This window comes from Eleutherodactylus coqui, chromosome 5 (genome assembly GCF_035609145.1).
Source record: "Eleutherodactylus coqui strain aEleCoq1 chromosome 5, aEleCoq1.hap1, whole genome shotgun sequence".
Classification (NCBI taxonomy): domain Eukaryota; kingdom Metazoa; phylum Chordata; class Amphibia; order Anura; family Eleutherodactylidae; genus Eleutherodactylus; species Eleutherodactylus coqui.
In genome coordinates this window covers 204,297,235-204,320,118 of record NC_089841.1, presented here as the reverse complement: position 1 = coordinate 204,320,118, position 22,884 = coordinate 204,297,235, and the positions used below count along the sequence as shown (strand labels likewise).

General features: G+C 42.6%; 1 protein-coding gene across 3 annotated transcripts in view; it reads left to right on the top strand.

The window, feature by feature from the left end:
• AOPEP (aminopeptidase O (putative)) overlaps positions 1-22,884 on the top strand; it is a 342,915-nt gene that overhangs the window by 299,688 nt on the left and 20,343 nt on the right. For all 3 annotated transcript variants that reach the window (XM_066604087.1, XM_066604085.1, XM_066604086.1), the window contains one exon: positions 360-476. In XM_066604087.1, coding sequence (XP_066460184.1) covers positions 360-476 — 117 coding nt within the window. The remainder of the gene's footprint in view (positions 1-359; positions 477-22,884) is intronic.

The window sequence follows — 22,884 nt, the reverse complement described above, 5'->3', positions numbered from 1 at the left end:
AGTGACAAGACGCTGAGCAGCGTATGTCTGGGTTATGACCCAGACACTTTTATCACCTTCCACTTTCTTCCCCCAATGCAGAGCCTCTGCATTACACGTCCAACAGAATATTGGCAGCTGTAAAATCTGACTTTTTTTAATCACATGCATTCAATAGAACAATCAGCTCGCTGCTTGCCATAGTGGTGACGAGTGATTTTCATTATGATGAATTATACCGTAGGAGTGTTGTGTTCCCGATGTGTTCCCAGTCCCTTTCAATGGAAGCAAGCAATAGATTTGTTTGATGGGAGTCGTATGTGAATGACTTATAGGAATAGTTAACAACCAGTGTATTAACAGCTTTTGTTTGTTCGCAGATTGTTCCAGATCAGTTGGTTTTGCTTTTGGATTTGCTGCTGGAGGAGAAGACGTTATGTGCGAAAACACTCCAATGCTTGAAGAAGACCTACACCTTGCAAGAGCAGGATGCAGAGGTGAGGGCCAAATGTCCCAAGGAGAGAGATCCTCCTTAATGTTGTGGATATGCCACCCTGTCTATACGTACAAAACCTAAATGATTATTTAGCCACTGTTCAAAACCTCAAATATACAGGGAAATGGATGGTAAACTGTAAGAATACATTTCTTCATCAGGTCCATAATCATAATTCTTTATAACCCTGTCGATACAAAAGTTTGGAGAGTTCATTGTAATACTGCAAAAGCATAATTGAATGTATCGTAAGTTACTGATATGTTACTGTGTACATACAGAATGTGAAGTAATCCAGTAAGAATGCCTTTGTCTAGTTATTGGAGTACGTCATTGATTACAATTTGTGATAACCTTCAAAAAATTGAGTAGAGGACGGTTCCTAAATATAGCGATAAGCTTACACAGCAGCGTTAGGAGTAAATAGCCAGAAATTAGCACTCTCTAAAACATGTAACGATATGAGGTGGAAGTAAGTAGTTATCGTTAGAACTGGTCTGTATATTCATTACTTAAATACCTTCTGCATGTTACTCACAGACCATGCAAATTCACTAATTGGGGAAATGTCCTTGTTGTAATTAACGCTAATCTCACAGGATGCACTTGTAATCTGTAAACGGAGTTGTACAGTCATTAGCGGCCTAAACGCTATATACTGTTACACCGCTAAAGATCTGGAAAATTACTTAAAGCTGTTGTCCCAGAGTTTAACAAATTACCCCGAGAGCACGCAATATTATGGAAATTAAAAAAGAAAAAAAAAACTAATTTATATTACCCTTCACATACCCAACCACTCCAGTTCTGACGCTCCGCTGGTCCCCCCCTTTTATTTTTCTGCTGTGACCATGACAGCTAATCACTGTTCTCCGCAGTCTCCCGCTATACATACTATCTCTGCTGAGGCCAGTGATTGGCTGCAGTGGCCATGTAGGTATACAGCACTGCGGGGAAATAAATGGGGAATCCTCCGAAGTGTCGGAGCTATAGTGGCGGGAGATTTAAGAGGTGAGTGATTTTTTGTAAATTTTAATAACATTTTCTGTTGTTAGTGTAACCTGGAAACCCCCTTTAAGAGTTCAGGGTATTTGGGTAGTTCTGCACCACCAGTGCATCTATACTGTTCGATAATTGTCATTCTAGAGTTGATTAGAAGCTACAGAAGCACAATATGCCGTTCTACAATATGCTTGTGCAAACCGATCTTTTAATATGACACAATGATGTACCGAAATGACCCTTTTTAAAGCGTATGTCTCAAATTGGTCAAAGTGGTCTTTTAGTGCGGCTCATAATAGTAAAACTTGAAAATAGCTGCAGGCATTTGCTAACCACACCGTGCTCCCCTCATGGTCTCACAACCTCCTTAATTACTGCTAATAACTGCTTTCCATCTTCAACTAGCTTGAAGGTGTATTTAATCTTCATAATTCCATAAAACTGACAAATGGGAATAAGAAGGCATTTCGAAGAATGTAAAATAAATTGTATAATAGTACACTCTTGGTATGAAAAAAAAAGAAAATCAAGAACCTGGGAGGAATTGTCGTTTTGCTGCGAAACTCGGCATGCAGTTACATCTCAGGCAGATATACAAATGATCAGAGTTGTGGCGTGATTAGATGAACGGTCTTGCCACCTGAGGCCCTAAAGGTGGTTCCACCCTTGTCCTATAGAAAGGCTCCCAAAGGCTACTTATGTGTAGTGGACCTCTTTTTCAGCTTATGTAGAGCTTGTTGACCACTAGACATGCTTTTACGACACCATTGAAGAGATTTCACAGAGTTAACAGAGTTTGGGAGGGGGCGCGTTATTGGAATGAGAGAATCTGGATGGTCGTATGAATGAATTGCCCACCATCTAGGCCTTTCTGACCAGACTGTTAGGTGTTGGGACCAGTGGCAGGCAAAGGGTGTCACAAGTATGCCCCCACAACATTACCACACTTCAGTGGCCTGGCCAGTAGCCAGATTTATATTACAATCACACATAAGATGTTTCATTATAGGGTGCCCCTGCTATTGACGGGGTTACAACTCGTAGTTGTTGAGCTTCTGTGTTCCCCTTGACTTTGAGATTTCCACCAGATAACACTTGTTATTCATTATGACAAGTGTCCTGATGTTCTACCTGTTTATGAATGAGAAAGCAATATATACATACATCTCATACATGTATTTTAAACGATTACACTTAAAAGGGTTTTCTATGTAATTATTACATTGGTGATTTTGGGGGGGAGATACATTTTATATACAAAAAAAAAATAAACCCAGTACTCGCCTTTTTGCTGCCGTGATGCTTCCTCGCCACACACTCCGGTCCTCCATTATTTTTTTTTTACTTTGGGTTGTTTACACATGTCACTGCTGCAGCCAATAGAAGGTCTGACAGGGACGTCATCAGAAGACCGCCCGTAAACTTCTGCATTAGAAGCCCACGTGACAGGTTTATGGGACGTCACCAGACCAGAAACCTGGTGATGTCACCTGTCATATGCCGTAGCATCGAAGCGACAGTCCGGTGCCATCATAAGTATATTGCCTTTATATAGTTGTGGGCTTCCCCGTGCCCAAAACTATATATAAAATTAAGTGGGACACAAGCCCCTTTAACACCTACAACTGTTCAAAATATAAGCCAGCTCATTTTCTATGCTGGAGGCCCTGTCAGACAAGCCCTTTTAGCTGGAAAGAACCTGCAGTCTAACGCTGGCTAAGGACTATGTTAGGCAGTTTAGAGGGGGAAGCAGGAGTTAAGAGTCTGGGCTGAGGATGAAGAACAAATAAGGCAAGGAGAGGATTCCGAGTAACTGCTTTGGAATTTACAGATATTCTCAGGCTGTGAGTTCAGAACTTTCTTGGGTTCGGCTCCTAACACGTGGATATTTTCTGGAAGTCCTGCAGCCAGTAGATTTGGGAAAGGGAGGCACTCCAAGATTTTATAAGAACTGTTTCTCCTTTACATGTTGCAAGTTTCGTCCTGTTGATGCAACTTTCTTTATGATGTTGTGATGGAGAAGCACAATATGTGTTTCATTGTAATACACTTGTGATACATGGATGCACAACTGATAAATCTGGAACTAGAAGACAATATGTACAGATTCAGGCAACCTACGTTCATGATGGTTGCCACTATCCATTTCTTTTTCACTGTCTACGAAATCAGGATTGTATAAACAGCTGCAAAAGATATTCAATCCTTATCTTTTATCACTCGCTAACATTATCTCCCATGAAGGTTCTACATTTTCAGACATCTTTGATTCTCTGCTTCACTCTTCCATTGAAAGTAATCTGAGATGCAAAGTGCTGTAAATGCTCATCGAACCCATCTAAAATGTAAACACATTCTATACTTTATGCCGAGCGTGTATGTTGGGTGCAGACCATGCCTGCAAACACCTGCAGTCATTGCTGAAGCCAACGGTGCCCGTTGTGTTTTATAATGCGTTTTAGTGTGTTCTTTATTATGGTAATGTATACTTGAGAGCTCTGCTATCATGTATGAAATTGCATAAAAGAAAACTAGCAGATTTGGTCGTAGATTTTGTAGCATTATGACTAGAGATGAGCGAACGTACTCGTTTAGGGCTATTTCGCAATCGAGCATTGCTTTTTTCAAGTAACTGCCCACTCTGCTGAAAAGATTCGGGGGGCGCCGGGGGTGAGCAGGGGGTTGCAGAGGGAAGGGGATAGAGAGAGAGAGCTCCCCCCTGTTCCCCACTGCTACCTGGCGCCCCCCGAATCTTTTCACCCGAGTAGGCTGTTACTCGAAAAAAGCGATTCTCGATTGCGAAATAGCCCTAAACGAGTACATACGCTCATCTCTAATTATGACGTTGTGCTGGGGCAGCTGACAAAGAGTTCACCAATCATGTGAAACTTTTTGTGTGTATCGTTTGGCCCATGCCAACTATATAAGTAAGGCTTGCATCATACTGCTACGCTTCCTGCTCAATTGGTATTATTTCGGTCTCTGCACATGACATGCCCTCATAGTTTCTGAAGGATGACTCTGTAAAGACTCCACTGTGTAAGGACCTGCTTCTCCCCCTCCGCAGCCTTGTGCTCCGTGCAGCAGTATTGTAATAGTCTGCTGATGTAGACACGCAGGAATGTGTTTATTTACGTAGCTAGGTATTTTCACTCCCTTTCCGCAGGAGCTTTTCTTTTTGATGACTTTTCATATCCTCTGATGCTTAAAATGGGTGAAAGAACAAATATGGTATAGTTAAGGACTGAGCACTAAATATCCTTATAGGGCAATAGAGATTTGTCTCATTTTATTCCAGCCGTTTTGACATTGTTTATACACATTTACAGTTGCCAGACTGTTATTTTTAATTAGTATGCAAACATACTTTCACTATATATAGTAATTAGAATGTATTTTAATCGTAGCCGAATACCAGTGAAATGTCAGTACTATAACAGGGAGAAGAGTGACCGTGAAGTGTGGAATAATGCAGGACAGATCTCATTCTGGTGTGTCAGGCCAGAGAAGTAAGACTTACAAGTCTCTGTGTTTTCATTATCTATGTAAGAAACAATCTTGGACACAGAAGAGAAAAGATCAGTCTTAACTGTCAGTAAAGTATGTATGCGCCCCCAAAGAATAGGACACTATGACCTTTACCAAGTCCATATCTTCGGCACTCATCTTATCAGTCAAGGTGATATCAAGGACTCCATAGACTTCCCTGAGGTGGAGATAACATTGTTAGCTCTGTGCAACAGCTATAATTGACAGGTCTTTTAGTCTACCAATAAGAGCCTGTCCATCCACCCAGTCCACTTTAAAGTACTGTCTGTACGCTGAGATTTTACTGATATTGCCACTTCTCTCTTGCAAGCTTGAAACAATACAGTGAGCTCTACTATTTTTATATCACCGATAAAGGAATAGATCCTTATATATTTAATAATTTACTTATGTATGCTTCTATAATAAGTCTAGGCAACTGAGTTTCCATTTACAGGGTAAAGGAAAACCTATGATATTGTTTCCTATATAGCAGACATTTGCTGCTGAATCACATGGGTAAAATAGAGACAGCAATCGGTAGTGAAGATCATGGCAGTTTAAGGGCACGTTCACACCTGCGCCCAGGCCCCACCCGATACAATATATGCCAGACCTGAACGGCACTGGGCAGACCCCATTGACTATAATGGGGTCCACATATATACAAATTCATCCACACACAGGCTCATACAAGGACTTGTATATTAAATACTTTTAGAGCTCTTGAGATGCTTTCTGCAATTCTTCCCCCTGTGTATACCATCTACTCTACTTCCAGCATCCGCACACTAGCACCTTCTTGTACAGCGCACTTGTCCAGAACCAGCGGGGGGGGGGGGGGGGGTTCTAATAATGACCATAGAGCAGAGAGATGGAGTGACAGCTGCTCTGTGCTGTGGCTCCTCCAGCAGCTTCCTTCCCCAGCGCTGCTAGATGCCGGGAGGCTCTTCTGACTGCCGCCTGATGTAGGACCTAAAGTCTGCCGCCTGAGGCAAATTACTCAACCTGCCTCATGAGGGGGGTGCCCCTACCGCACAGGTGCCCTGTAGGTAAAGGAACCTGTCACCACCTTCCTACTGTCTACCAGATTTCATATAATGGACTGTGATGCAATATTAAACAACAATATATTGTGCGGATGTATACTGCATCTGTCAGGAGATTTATACTACCTAACCATGGGCAGCAGGAAATCCCACGGGCACCCACAATAAAGGCAGCTTTGTTTCAGTGAAAACCAGGAATGAGGTGAAGAATCATCGGGGCAGCTCTCTGCTGGCTTCTACCTATTTGGTTTGGCTAGTTTGACTAAATCACCTGAGAGCTTCCTGTTACGTGTAGAAAGGGTGGTCAAGAGAGTGATATCTACTCCCATATACATATTATTTGTAGGTTTATGTTTTTGAATTTTTTTTATTCTTACCGGTAGACGGCGTGTTTTAATAAAGATATTTTCTCCTATACATTAGTTCCCATTGCAGTTGGTGCTTATATCATACCAGCTGTTTCCTTTTGGCACGGGTTCTGTCTAGTACTGAGTGTGTGGCCTTTCTTGTAGTTTCATTATTGTGAGTGGTGCCAACCTACTGTATATCTTCTATTTAGATAACAGTGAAGGGCTTCTAGAAACTAGATCTGTGAGGAACGGCTCACTGTTGTGAGATTTGCTCTTGGACTCATAAACGTTTCTTCAATAGGGGCCCTCTACTGTCTATGTCCAGCTTTGGTCTTTGGCTGAAGACCTGTTTAGATGGAACGATTAGGCTGGGTTCACACAGGGCGGATTTGCCACGGAAATTCCGTGCGGAATTTTGCCGTGGCAAATTCGCATGCGGACGCTAATCCCGGGATTAGCCAGCCATGTGGACGAGATTTGTCAGAAATCTTGTCCGCACGAGACGGCAAATCCGCTGCGGCTAAGCCGGCAGAAGCCGCTGCTGCGTCGCGGATTTGCCGACCGCAGCATGCCAATTTTTTTTTACCCGGCAGCCAAACTGCGACATTTCCGTCGGGAATCCGCCCTGTGTGACTGTGGCCTTATTGTTCACAAAATCGTTCAAGCGAGTGAAACTGAACAATAATCATTCCGTATTATTGCCTATGGGCAAACAACTGAACGATGAATGAGAATCTTGAGGCTCTTGCTCGTTCTTCATTTTTAGCCGGCATAGAAATCAGTTTGACATTCCTATGTGAAACACTGAACGCTCAATGTTCAAACACTGAACGACTATTGTACGAGCGCTGCTTGAGCGTGGACGAGCTGTTGATGAAGTCACCATCTCGTTCGCTCGAACAAACAAGAATCGTGAGATTATCGGCCTGTGTAAAAAGGGCCATTACATTACTTCTCTGAAAATTCTTCAAAACTATAACTTTGCAGGATGTAATTCCTAGCCGTTTAGAGACCCTTTCAATGTCTGCATTTTATGAATATATTTAAGATATAGGTGCAAGAAAACAATTGTATTATTAAACAAAGCTTTCATGCACAAAGGAGTTGTTTCTGCTTATGGTATCTTGATAATGGCCTTTACTGGCCTTTGAAATATAAATGAAGATCATAGAAAGATACAGCTGACACAGCTGCTTGGCTCGGATAGACTTCTTTAATAAGTTTATCTGATTATGGCGCTTTCAGTCTGCACACTAATGTTGTTATTCTGAAAGGATAATACTGTGTGCTACATATTAAGTCTGAGACAATGTTGCTTCCCTTAAAGGGACTCTACATTTGCTATTTAGTTATGTATGGTCAACTATTTCAACCTAGGGAGAGACGGGCTGTAGTTTTCCTCTATAGGATTTACGGACTGGAAATCCAGAAAAAAATCTGCCTTCATGATCACTACTTTAATTCTTATCTATTCAGTTTGGAGATCCTCCAAGAAGGAATACACATATTCAAGTGACATTTAGGGCAACTGCACACAGGCGGATTTGATTTGGAGAATCTGGGGCTGCCCCCGGATTCCGCAGCAAATACCACCCATAGCCTCCTATTGAGACCAGCTGCTTCCGGCACATGAGCAGAAATTTCCGCTCGTGGCAGAAAAATCGCGGCATGCTCCATTCTGCGTGGTTTTCTGCACTGATGGCTTCCATTGAAGTCAATGGAAGCCATCCGTCCTGCGGCCCTTCCGCAGTAAGCACTGCACAAGGGTCACTGGATCCGTGTCTTCATCTAGCTTCGGCGCGGCTTCATTTGTACTCGCACGCATGACGGCTGACACTCCCGCAGTACAGAAGAAGAAGAATCCGGACAGGTGAGCAGGGTTACCGGCCAGGCACAGTTTCGGATCCTGCTGTGGGATCCCGGATTCGACCCTGTCTTGTGCATGAGGCCTTACATCTGTTACTTTAAGTTACACCTATGAATTTTCTGCCACAAGTTTATTAAACCCTTTGGGTTTATTCACTTGTTATGGGCATGTTACATCTTTTGCAGTAGTTTTTCGAAAAGCCCAGCAAAACCACCATTTTTGTGTGAGATTTCAAAAAAATTGCAGCAAGAAACCCAAGATAAGCATTAACTCTTATAAGTATCTTCGACTCCACACATGTTTAGAGTGAGTAGTATGCTTTTATTAGGTTAAGCTAGCTAGCTATGAAATACCAAAACCTACTAAAAACATAGGGCTATATTATACCATAAAGCAAGTGTACTTGGGCTGTTTAGTGCAGGATTAATGCAAAACGTTAGGGTGACAGCCAGATGGAAACTTCCGATCACATATGCAATTCACACAATTCATTGTGAGGCCTTCAGTAGTTTCCTGGTGTGGAAAGGAGTTGATGCAAGAATGGATTGTGCAGGAAGTCTTGCAGTGTACTGACACTGAGATTATTTGGTATCCACCCCAAACACTAGATCTTAAGTAACTTTATAAGTAGGGCCTACTTGCCAGAAATGACAGATGCATCAGTGTGCTTTTTCCAAACCGGAACACTAGATTTTAGAAGTAAAACTAGCACATTTCTGCACGTCTTCAGGATGCTCTTTACTGTTGGAGTCCTTTATTACATGAATATTGTGGGATTATTAACCATGGGTGATGAAGTCACATTGTACAATTCACAAAGACATGCAGGTCATTATTTACCAGGGAGATGACTTGTTTCTGCAGCTGCCCATGATCGCTCAAAGGTACAGCGTGTTTCATCCCATCTGCTTGTAGCTTACTCAATGGGATTACCAGCTCTCTGGTATGACGATGGTTGCTAGGAAGTTTGGCCCTGAAACCGTATCATTATACAGTCATAGTTCCATCATTTTGGTCCAGTGTTTAAGGACATTTTCCCAACAAAGATATGTATGGCATATACATATATCGTTTGTGGTAACCTCTTCTGGTCCGAAAACCCTATTAACCTAATTTTCCATATGCTACAGAATGCATGGAACTTAAAATGCTCCTTGTTTCTACATGCTCTCCTTTATCTTGTTTGTTTTTATCCTAACATTATCCCATTTCCTTAAAAGGGTTGGACCTCGAAAAATACTGTTTCTAGTTTAATGCAGCCCATAATTATACACATTTTTTTCTATTTACACTTCTTTAAAAAAAATATTCTATCCACAGATATTCCAGGACTAATGTTAGAATAGTGCCACCTGCTGTTTCTTATGCGTCTACCTCAGGAATCGTTCCAGGAAGATCACACCTACTCTTGCTTCTCTGCAGTCATGTTGTCTCCTCTCTAATCATTGGCTCAACCTATCTTCTGATATCAGAGAAGACGCAGCAACTTCAGAAGCGGCCGCTCACCACCTGTGGGATCCTTCCTCATACCCAGTGGAGCAGAGAGAGAAGCAAGACTGAGCATGTGTGACCACCTTGTAACAATTACTGAGGTGGACACATTAGAAACTACAGGTGGCGCTATTCTAACATTATTTCTGGAATATCTCTGGATCTAAACATTTTTTAAGAAATATAAATACAAAAAATGTTTAGAATTATGGGCTACATTTAACCAGTTACCATATTTTTTTCATAGGACAACATGTTTAAGGCGGGATTCAAATATAGAATTTTAAATGCAGATTTTGAGACAAACACAGAAGTGGATACAAAAGAAGGGAGAAGTATCAGTCATTTCTATATAATTTCCCTTACTTCTAGATCCACTCCTGGCTTTGGCTTAGAAAATTGCATCAAAAATTGCATGTCTGCTTCCAGGGCCATGGGAGGACATGTTTTTGTAGAATGAAGGAGCTATGTATTGTTATATCAGGTACAACATCTTGAAAAGCAGAGAGAAAAACTCCTGCGTATGTACATTTAAGAGCTTTGGCTTCATTAAAAGCGTTTTGATAGGCGTATAATGATATTGGAGCATTACCATCGTATGTAGCCCATTTTGTTGATGTTGCAGTCGTGGAACATTTTTCAGTAGATTTGGTTGCATGATGATTGTAACTAATTTGTTGCTAGTTCATGAGTTACATTGCGTATTACTCTTATGTACAAATGGCGCAGCTATGTAAAAGTAGCAGATTTCCAGTGTTAATCTGTACATGTAGCCTGCTGGAGGGCAGTGTTCAATGTATACCAGACTGTGTGACTTAAACAATGGTGTGGGTGGAATGGAGCCATACACACAAATGGCTCATTGTGCCTGTAGTCCTCCTATAAAAAAGAGCTGCACTATAAAACAGTGGCATTGTATTTCACAGCTGTAATTTACAAGCACTCATAAAGCCATACAAAAATGGTATATGAAAGAAGGTTGTTCTTTTCATCAACCAGACCATTGTATCGCCCTTTATCTCACTAATAAATAACAATTCTGCAGACACCGCTACCAATTGTGCCTCTTCTATTTGTACACTTCATGCATGACATGTTTTAGTCATTGTCTAATATAAGAGAGTTCCACTAAAGTACACACTAAGGTTATTCTCTATATGTGAAGATTATTTCTTTACGAAGGACAGTGCATTGGAGTTTACTGCTTATATGGTAGTTGGTTGCACACTAGAGGTTTCTTTTCGAGCAAGGCTATGACCTCAAACATAGAGCCAAATCTGCAGCGGCGTGGCTTACAAACAGCGTTAAATGGCCAAGGCAGAGTCCAGACCTCAATGCAGATGAGAATTTGTGGCTGAACATGAAAACGGTTGTTCAAGCACATTACCCAGGAAGCTTGAAGGAGCTTGAACAGCTCTACGAAGAAGAAAAGTACACATAATGCTGTGATTACTGCCAGAGGAGTCTGGACTGCCTTAACAGGGATGACTAGTTGGGCATGTAGTTCTTTTGTGATTGATTGATTTTACCGTGTTAGCTGGTAGAAACAATTGTTGCTCTCAGAACAAGAAACAGAATAATCTTACAAATATGATACCTTTTAATGGCGAACAAAAAGGAAAGATTTCAACAATATTTAGGACTCTCTATTTTTAATGTCAATTTTATCTCAAATATGTCGCCTGGTTATGCAGTGATTTTGCTAACTGAACACAAGGGTTTCTTTTCCTTTTGTTATTCATGCTCTGCAATTAAAGGCCCTTTTACACACAACCATTATCGCTCAAAATCCGCTCAAAAGCCATCTTTTGAGCGATAATTGTTGCTTGCAAATGTGCGCCCATTGTGCACTTACTGTGCACTTTTCGTCCATCGCTGACTTCAGCTCAGCTTAAAATCCGTCGTCCCTGATAAGAGGGACCGCGAGCTGACGGGCAGCGCTGATAACATTCTTTTAGCAGCTGTCCCGCTGGAGAACAATAGCAATGTGTTTAGAGAACAGACCACCAACTGTTCTCTAAATACACGCAAATTAAGCTAGTTAGCTACTAATGGGCTGATTAGCCCATTAGTAGCTAATGCAAAATGATTGCTCAAAACTGTCAGTGTCTGATGAATTTTGAGCGATCATCTGTGTGTGTAAATGGACCTTAAGCCACACAGACCTGCATGTCCACTTATGTAGATGCTTTCCCAGGGAGGAGTTGCCCTCCCTACTGTCTTGGTTGTTTTTCAAGAAAAAGAGATCGTTTAAAAAAATTAGGGCTAGTTCAGATTTGTGTTAGAGGTCTCTGATGTGAATGAGTCCTCAATTACATAATGTCTGTGCTCTTTTGTGTGTGTTTGTGTATATATGTATATATATGTGTGTGTGTGTGTGTGTATATATATATATATAATGTATGTATGTGTATGTTTCTTCAGATACTTTGTCCTACCAGACTGATGAAGAGACCTGAGCAGTCTTGAAACTTAGGGAAACCTAATTTCTTTTTGTTGTTATTAAAAGGTATCCTATCTACAATGTTATTTTATTCCTTCTACTGACAGCAATAACATTTCTTCATGAATTTTCAAGACCATAGATGGAGATTTTTTTCCACTTTGAGATTTTCTAATGTGATTCATTGCAGTAACACAATATATTACCAAGTCCAGTGCCTTAAGATCCTTTTAAAGAAGCCGATTATTGGGCTTGATTGTTCCTTGAATGCTTGTTCACCCAACAATCGGACCGCGTAAAAGGACAAACGACCAGCTGGTGAATGAGTGAATGCTCGTTCATTGGCTGATCATTTGTTCTCAGCAAGCATGAAAGTGTTCACTGATTGGCTGTACATTTCCCAGTGTAAACAGGGAGTTGCACAGCCAGTTTATGGCTATATATAATCATATTTTTCTTCATACCCATAAAACGCTTCATGGGCCATGTAAAAAAATTTGAAACCAGCGCCAGTTGACATTCATGTTAATTGACGCTTGTTAGATTGGACTGGGAAGTTGGACATTCTAAATACCCTAACACATCTGACCAATTTCTGTCCAATCAGAGCAATTTTAGTCTGGTGTGTTTAGTTGGACAAATTGAAATCTATTTCACCTGCCAGAAAACCGATGTGACACGCTGACAGTCACAATAATTGTAGGATGTAAACCGCATATGAACCATATCGGAAAGAGCAACTCCAATGAAGGGAATAGGAAAGTTTTATTTTAAGATAATCATAAGAGATGAGGAAGATGAAAATTGTTCATAAGCTAACAAAATATCTGTATGTGTAAACAGGCAGATCAGACCATTTAATCTGTAGGATCAGTCTGATTGCATTGAAATCTGTGAGGGTAAATCTAGCTTAAGTTATAGTTAACATACCAAATGTGTGATCCCATCGATCTGTACGTCTTGGAGAACTCATCTTTGTTTCACCGTTTATTTGTTCATTTATTTGTTGTATAAGAACGTTTTTTAGTAAATACAACAAACTTGTAGATCACATTGGAATTTGACAATACATTTACTGTTTAGTCTGGGGCTTACTCCATGCACATCAAGCATCTAGAAGGAGATGTTGTAATCGAATAATAAGTGCAATTGTATCATTAATTATAAGGAGGCTCTAGCTACCCTATTCGGCATCAAGATGTGATATGGGTGGACATGGAGGCATATAGGTTCCATATGGTACCGTGCGGCATATTGGTCCACATTTGCTATGTGCGGACGAGTATTATCCTTCTGAAAAATGGCTCTTGGAAGCCCTGCCATGAGAGACAGCACCTGTCATTGCAGGATGTCCTGAACATATTGCTGAGCTGTGATTGTCCCTCATACCACTACTAGAGAGTACCGACTGTCATATGCAATGGCTCTCTCAGACCATCACACAAGAAGTAGGAGCAATGTATCGCTCCACAGCAAAGGCAGAATTGTGGTGCTCACCCCTTGGTCTCCAGACACAAACACGGCCTTTGTCAGTGCCCCAACTAAACCAGCAGCTGTCGCTGAAGACAACCCAGTTCCACTCTGTAGCAGTCCAGTTTCGTTGTTCATGACACAACGAAGGCAACGGTGGATGTTAAAGGCAGTACACATAATAGGTGCCGTGACACCAAATGTTCCTCAGCCAACCGCCTGGAAATCATTACAACAGGCACAGCGACCTGTAAGAATGGTGTCACCAGTCTCTGGATAGTGGACAACTAAACAGTTGGAGCTGCTCGTGCTTGTTGGACGATCAGACGATCCTCTCTATGGGTGGTTTGTTGATTGCATCCTGAGCCCGGTCTTCGTGTGTGCCCTCACGCATCCACTGGTCCAGACACCTCCTAACAGTCTGGTCAGAACGGCCCAGGTGGCAGGCAGTTCATCGATACGACCATCCAGCTTCTCGCTTTCTAATGATGCACCCACTCTCAAACTCTATTAACTGGTAGAATTTTCTTTGGTTGTATCATAGAGGCGTCTAGTGGTCAGCAAGCTCTACACAAGCAGAAAAAGAGGTCACTACACACAATGAGCCTCTGAGAGCCTTTTTATAGGCCACTAGTGGAACCACTTCTAGGATTCATCTAATCACACCACAACTCTAATCGTTTGCATATCTGCCTGAGATGTAACTGCATGCCATGTTTTGCAGTAAAATGACAACTTCTTCTAGGGGCTTGATTTTTTTAAAACTAAGAGTGTATATTACGCTGCAGAGAATATTTCTCAATTCTCATTACTTGTATTTTGTTTTGTTACTGTATTCTCTTACATTTCCACATTATTTTGAGGTGCATGCTTGAATTCTTTTTAGAATATCACATGCATCTTTAGAATTTGAGGTGGACTTCTAGTACTTCCACCTCTGGAACCCACACTGATCCTGAGAATGAAGGGGCCTCTGAGCTGATTTAGTGCTGTGGCCCCTTTATAGTCTTTCCCTGCACAGTCTGTCACATTCACCTGACTAGATCTATACTACATTCCCCTGCTGTTCGGCTGGCTGATGAGCTGCTATGTAGAGAAAGATTGTGAAGTGGTTGCATTCCATCCTAGTAATTACTTTATGAGAGTATACTTTTAATTTCTTGCTTATTCCACTCCTATATATCAAAATTATGTGGATATACTATTTAATTTTGTAATGCATTGTGATGCACACTGATATGTAATAGTAATAATAGGTACTAACTGTAGGGTGTACTAAGGGATCATCATATCAGTAGAGCACTGATGATATAACCTGTAACCAGGAAATAACTCCAGCTAAGGGGCCTTTTACATGGGCCGATAAATCATTCAGATTTCCGCATCCAATGTAAATGCATACATTTTGTTCACTTCTCGTTTGCCGTTCAGTTTCTGTATGCAGTTAACTGCATGAGGGATTGACCCCAGTAAACACGCAGTCATTCACCTATGAACGACTGCCTGTTTTCTGTGAATGGAGGCGGGCGAGCCGGAATGTGAAAAAGCACAGGAATGACTATCGTGGAACGACAGGTTGTCCTGTGTAGAAGGGTCCTAACTAGAGATGAGCGAACACGTTCGGCCCCGCCCCTTTTTCGCCCGAACACCGAACTTTGCGAACACTTCAGTGTTCGGGCGAAAAAGTTCGGGGGCCGCCGTGGCAGCGCGGGGGGGTGCGGCGGGGAGTGGGGGGGAGAGGGAGAGAGAGAGGGCTCCCCCCTGTTCCCCGCTACTGCCGCCCGCGCCGCCGCGCATCTCCCCGCCCCCCGGCGGCACCCGGACCTTTACGCGCGAACACTGCAGTGTTCGGCAAAGCCGGTGTCCGGGTGCGGATGTGTCCGTAACGGACATGTTCGCTCATCTCTAGTCCTAACCCATCCTTAGGAGTTTTCTCTCACTGAGTGCACGGACAGAGTAGCCTCTCTTTATAGACCATAAACAAGGAAGAAGTTCCAGCACCTCGGAAAAGTGGAAATAACTTTATTTCACTGGCATAATCACAGAGACCATGTATAGGATATGTAACTTTCCTACGCGTTTCAAGCGGCGCTCATAATCATGGCATGTGATTAAGATCTCTGCTCAAAACAAGTTGATCTGTTACATATTCTATGCACGGTTTCTATGATTATAAACATGGAGTGAAACTATTTTCACATTTCTAAGGTGCTAAAAAACTTTTCTCATCTATAGTAATGATGATCCTGCATGGCAAACACTGTTGCTAAAGTATTTTGGCTCTACTTTTTTTTTACTTTTTATTTGTTAATTTTACCTCCTAAAATGCAAGAAGTGATCAAAAAAGTCATAGAATATTTCCTAAAAAAGGGTTTTATTGTAAAATACTGGAAAAACCTAAAAAAATGTAATTTTGTCTGAGTTTGTATTTATTTTGCTCTAGCATCTCTGGAGTTAACAGCACCTGACTCCTGCACCCAGCTGGAGGCTGTTTGCCAATCACTCTACTATATAGCTCCCTCAGATCTGGTATCCAGGGCTTCTGAGTTGTTGTTCTTTTATGACGGCTTGTGACTGCTGCTCCTGCAGTATCTCTGTGACAACTGATCTCAAGTCTGCTGTAGCTGTAAGCTACTTGTGCTTTATCCTGATCTTCTGTTCCTGCTCACATCCTTGGTTCCTGTTTCTGCTTGGTATGTCCTGTTCCGGTTAGGACCTGGACAGGGTTATTCAGCGCCCAGGTTCCAGCTCAGGGCCGTCCTTATCAGTATGATTACTCGGCTCTGTTAGTCAGGGAGTCGGCTCTGTTAGTCACTTCATTACCCCATTCCAGTTTAGGGCTAGCTCAGTCCCAGTCTCTGCCTCGTACCAAGTTACGCGCCGAGGAGTGAGCATCCGGTCTCTGGGTCGGCTGTCAGTCCTGCCGGGTGGTTTCCCCTGCTCGGAGGGACGACACAGTGGTTCCACATCCAAACACATAACAATGGCCATGTTGACAGAAAAATACAGCATACTGTGTACGGGATACTAATACAGCCATTTTACTGTGCTTTAAAGGGTACTGCTTATCTAACTGGTGTGTTTGACGCGTTCCCAATATATTTGTGGGTTTTTCCCCCTTTGTTCTTATTAGACATCAATGACAGTCGAACTGTTCATCGGCTGTTATAGCCCATCACTGCAAGGCTATAGTGAGGAAAGACAGGTTGTGTGTTTGATCATGTTAGTTGGAGCCAGAAGCATTATATTGGACTGTAATTTGCTTGACTAAGTCCCGCCTGTTCAGCAGAATAATTCTTAACATCCTCCTTGGACCTCCTTCGTTGATGACTTTTGTCTACAAGGTCCCCTTTCACTGGATATTTTTCCTCAATCACACCATTCTCAGTCTACTCTTGATATCGTTGCTTAAGGGAAACCCAACAAGGTCGGTAATTTTTGAAATTCTAGCCCCAGCTGGTCTCGCACCAATGACCATGTCTTGTTCCAGGTTGTTTAGATCACTCGATTTTCCCATTCTAATTTGGATTTATGCTGAAGCTAGTCCACAAAAAAAAACGTGTTCACTTGATTTCTTTCTGCACTCTGGGGTCCACTTGTCTAATATCCATACAGGGAAGATCCAATCATGAAAGGGCAAGAGTCTCCAATAAAGTGGCCAATCAATGTATATGAAGCAAGCCTATTCCACCCATTATCCCTCCATGCCAAAAGTGTTCTGTACCCAAAATACACTCAATTTCCAGAATATTCACAACCAAAAAGCTACACCAGTTTTTATATGTTTTCCTCCCCAGTTGCAGGGAAGTATTTATAGCTGTCTGTGTGTATGTATAAATTATTTTTATCGCAGGATGTGTATCCTGTAGAAAGAAGACACAATACCTCTTGTTTCCTATACAAGCCATCTTTTAGTCAGCATTTGGTATGTTCAGACACCCCACCACCGCCCCAGATTAAAGAGACATCTAAATAATGAGTTATACAAAGGTTGGACTGAGCTCTATCTACACTTATATGGATAGTTATTTTATTAGGAGGGGAACGAGTTCCCATTATAGCAACATATGTCTTTGTTGTTCCCCACTGCTGTATCAATAAGGCCACCTTCACACGGGCCGTGAACGCCGGGGAATTTGTACGCTGGATTTTGCTGCAGGTTTTCTTTTGTGGAATGGCGCGGTGATTACACATTGTGTTAAGGTGGCTGAAGGGTGCTATTACACAAGTGTTAGCGGCCATGAGCGACATTCGTTATTTACCAGGTGCAATCCGCAAATTAGCAAAGAAATGAGAGTATCACCAGCAGCAGCTAACAGTCGTGTATTAGACCCTAAGACCGCTTTCATACGGCTGAGAAAATCGCACAAGATTTGTGTGTTGCGAGACAAAATCGCGGCATGTCCTGTCTTTGGCGTTCCCTCGGAACATCTCGCTCATTGTTTTCACTGGGGCTTGAAAAAACATTGCACAGTGTGCAACTGCGATGCGAGGTTTACCATTGAAAGCAATAGGAAACAGTTTCTGATGCTTTCAGCCGCATCAGAGGATCGCGACTTCTCTGAAGTGATGGGAGGCTTTTTTGACACAAATACACCTCGTATCCGTGGGGAAATCGCACGTTCCTGAGTGCGATATCAGGCCGGGTTTCACGACCTGAAATTTAGCCTAAGGCTTCTTTCACACAAGCGGATATCGGTCGGCCGTTTTCACGGTCGACCGATATACACTACGTTGGGGGTGAAAAAACTAGTTCATATGCCCTGGTGAGGCAGGCGCAAATGTGCCGACCTCACCAGGCCATCTCCCATTTCTCCTCCCCTTCCCCATGCTGGCTCACCTCTCTTCCTCCCTGCTCGTTCTGTGCAATGAGAGGGAGTAGGATGGGGGCAGAGCTAAGTGCCGGTGCGCCCCCTCCCTCCTCCCATTGATGGTTATGGACAAGGGGCGGGGAGAGGGCGGGCACCTAGCTCCGCCCATGCCCCGCCCTTGTCCATAGCCATCAATGGGAGGAGATGGGGTGGATCAGTGCTTAGCTCCTCCCTGCCCCCTCGAATTGCACAGAACAAGCGAGGAGGAAGAGAGGTGAGCCTGCACGGGGAAGGGGAGGAGAACAGAGGGAGGGAGTTTAGCAGCCACGCTGCTAAACATCCTCCCACCTACGACCACTCCCATTGGAGCCTCCCATAGGAGCCCATGCAGCGGCCGACGTATTCCAGCCCAAAACATAGTTCCAGGACTATGCTTTGGGTCGACGTAAAAATGCACGGCGCTATATTTGGCTGGCCGGCGTTTTTACGTCTCACAAATATGCCCATGTGATCTGATGCATTGAAATCCAATGCATCAGATCACGGCAAATATCGGGCGACCGTGAACACGGCCGGCTGATATGCGCTTGTGGGAAAGAAGCCTCTGGGAGATTTCACATGGCATCATGCAGTTGTATATTTGCACCTGTATCTTGGCACAGTGGGGGGCCTACTGGCCACAACATGATAGCTTGGCTGAATAGAGCTGTGATCAGGTTGGGACCTATAGAGCATATTCATTTTTGGTTATATGGAAAACCTCTGAATTGTAGTCTCCATTAATGAGAATGACTTTCCTTGAATGTATAGATAAATATCTACTATTTAGACATTTAGAGAACGCAGCTCAGCGCTGTGGATTTGTTTAGTAACTCCCTTAGAATTAGTAGCAGGTCGTCAGTGTAAATTGCCTAATAAAGTATAATAAATGTCGTCTTAAAATATTTTAATTGAATTATGCAGCTTTTTTCACTGGGCAGATATCCCCTTAATTGTTCTGTGTTCCTGATGCCAAGTTCTTTTTCTCATAGATTTTTCAGATTCTGGGAATGTGTTTCATATATTGAAGGCTTAAAGACCAAAGGATCAAGCCTGTTTATTTAGCTCAGAGCCAAAGATATGGCTCATGGAGCCTAATAGTTTTAAAACATTCATAATCTGCTATTTAGCAAAGTAATGTGCATTATCCATTTTTTTTACCCTCCTGCTTCAATTTATTGTAATTGTTTGTGGAGTGTCTGCAGTATGAAGGCATGCTTGTAGGCGGTTTTGTGTATTCTCATACGGATACATGAGAAAAGTCTTGTACAGCTCATCCTGTCACCCATGAGTTTTTCAATAAAGCCTCGTTCACACGGGCAACAAAGTCGCACGATTTTGTCGCGTTGCTACAAATCGGATGTATGTGAAGCCCATCTTTTCTATGGGTTACTTCACACGTGTGATATTTTGTAGCATGCGACATCCCAACACACAAAAACCCCATAAGTCCCGCGATATGCCTGCGACTTGTGAGGTTTTGTGGCCCATGTTTCCCTAATCAGTCATAACTCAATTACCCGATTGCAGAGATTACATACAAATTCATGTATGTTTGATAGAATTCATGTGCTCTATGGCAGAAGATTACTATGCTGTGGTATCACTGTTTATTGTCTCTGCACTATACACATTTGCAGAGGCCTTTACGTCAGAAATTCTGGTGCAAGTCCCATTTGTGCAAAGAAATTGCAACTTTTGGGCTTTTTGCACCTTCCTCACCACTTTTGTAAGGAAAAAGTGGGTGGGGCTTGTGGAGAGGGGGCATGGCCGCTCAAGACTGACACATTTATGTATAATTTACACCAGAAACTGGTGTAAATTATACCAGATATCTATGCCAGCTCCTAGCTGGCATAGATTTCTGTGTCTATACGCGCCTCTTCATATATTAGTTGCATCATGCTCTGGCGGAAATTATATTAAAACTGACTTTGTAAATTTCCTGCACTGTCCCCGTGTAGCACTGTGTGCATTTTTTTAATATTACGACATCACTATGTGCTATCCCTGTACTGTGATATGACTGTGTGCATTATCATTATACTGTGACTTCTCTGTGTGTATTTTTCCTGTACTATGACATCACTGTGTGTTACTCCTGTACTGTGACATCACTGTGCGCTATCTCTGTACTGTGACATCACTGCATGCATTATCATTATACTGTGACTTCTCTGTGTGTATTTTTCCTGTACTGTGACATCACTGTGCGCTGTCTGTACTATGACATCACTGCATGCATTATCCTTATACTGTGACTTCTCTGTGTGTATTTTTCCCGTACTATGACATCACTGTGTGTTATCCTATCACTGTGTGCTGTCCATGTACTGCGACATTACTGTGTTATCGCTGTACTGTGACATCACTGTGTGCATTCTCCATGTTCAATAGAGGGACCAGTCATGAGGTTTTCAATACTTGCTGATAAAAGTGGTTATAGTGGAGTGAGGCCTCTTTCCAAGTTTTGCTATGAGACCATGTGGTTAGTTGTTTCGCCCCTGCATGCGGTTACTAGTTATTACCATAGTAGTACATTAAACATTTGGGGGTTTATTTATTAAAGGGGTTGTCCCACGGCAGCAAGTGGGTCTATACACTTCTGTATGGCCATAATAATGCACTTTGTAATGTACATTGTGCATTAATTATGAGCCATACAGAAGTTATAAAAAGTTTTTTACTTACCTGCTCCGTTGCTAGCGTCCTCGTTCCCATGGAGCCGACTAATTTTCGCCCTCCGATGGCCAAATTAGCCGCGCTTGCGCAGTCTGGGTCTTCTGCTCTCTTCAATGGAGCCGCTCGTGCAGAATGCCGGCTCCGTGTAGCTCCGCCCCGTCACGTGCCGATTCCAGCCAATCAGGAGGCTGGAATCGGCAATGGACCGCACAGAAGAGCTGCGGTCCACGGAGGGAGCAGACCCCGGCGGCCATCTTCAGCAGGTAAGTATGAAGACGCCGGACCGCCGGGATTCAGGTAAGCGCTGAGCGGTTTGTTTTTTTAACCCCTGCATCGGGGTTGTCTCGCGCCGAACCGGGGGGGGGGGGGGTGTTAAAAAAAAAAAAAAAAACGTTTCGGCGCGGGACAACCCCTTTAAGAGCAACTTTTAATGCGCCTTAAAGGGTGGAGTAAGGTGTGTCTGATGTATTAGGAGGTGCATGCCTCTTAATACATGAGTAAAAGAGATGAAAAAGGAGGGTGGAGCAAGAGCCAGTGAGGGTGGTGGAATATTCCTGGAGTACAAAGTGTTTCCAACGATGGAGTATTTCGAATGGTGGAGGTGCTGCCAACCAGATGACGCTCCACCAGGGTGGGTGTAAGTGTAGCGAAAAGAATGTGGAAAAATACTGGTGTGATGGCTAATATGTGATGGTGAAAGCCCTTTTTTTAATCATTTCACAAAATAAAAACCAGCAATTGAAAACGCGTTTCGGGGTCGAACCCCTTCGTCAGTTCAGCTGGATTGGACACAACAGGATGCCTAGGGGTGACACAATTCCAAAGGTGTTTTGGGTGTGCCAGAGGTCCTGTATGTAGCAGGGAGACATGGGAGAAAGAAGTGCTACAGCCTAATACCTGAGGCAGATGGCCTTCCGTGTGTCTAAAAAGAAATCTACACCAGCTATGATTTCTGATATAATTTATGCCAATTTTTAGGCATAAATTACAGTTAAATCTGTTGAGCTGGGGTGGCCATGCCCCTTCCCAGTAAACCACCCCCTCAAGTTTAAAGAAATTCCCATTAGCGGTGTATTTGATACCTTTTTTTTATTATAAATTCTTTATTTATGAAATTTTGGGTGGGTACGGAAAGGACAATAGGGAGTTGGGGTACGAGTGTAACAGCTCACCAAATATTCTCACATCACCAAAATTATAAATGACACATGTAATCTCAGTGAGTTAAATTAGAAAGAGTAAGCTAGGAATATGAGAAGTAAGGGGGGAGGGTTGTGAACATAGAAGGGTGGGTTTGGGGCTCTGCTCAGTGATCCATATTCGAAGTGCTATGATAAATGCGTTGCATTGAGGAGGTATATTACCTGGCTGGTGAGTGTAGCAATGTGGTGGGAACTATTTATTCCTGTAGGAAATCCATTTAGACCATGTTTTAAGATCTTTCTCCACCTTTCCTTCTTGGGGGAAGTCTGTTTTTTTCGAAGCTGCTGAGTGTGCAAATCTCATTGAGCCATTCCTGGACACTGGGTGGGTTTGTTTCCTTCCAGCTTCGGCTATAAGGAATGGGAGCAATGGATTTATTTTTTCCTTTACGGTTGGGGGGATTATCTTAAGTAGGAAAAGTTTTGGTGAGAGCATTACTTCCTCTTCAAGGTTCAATATCCTTTCTACTTTGTA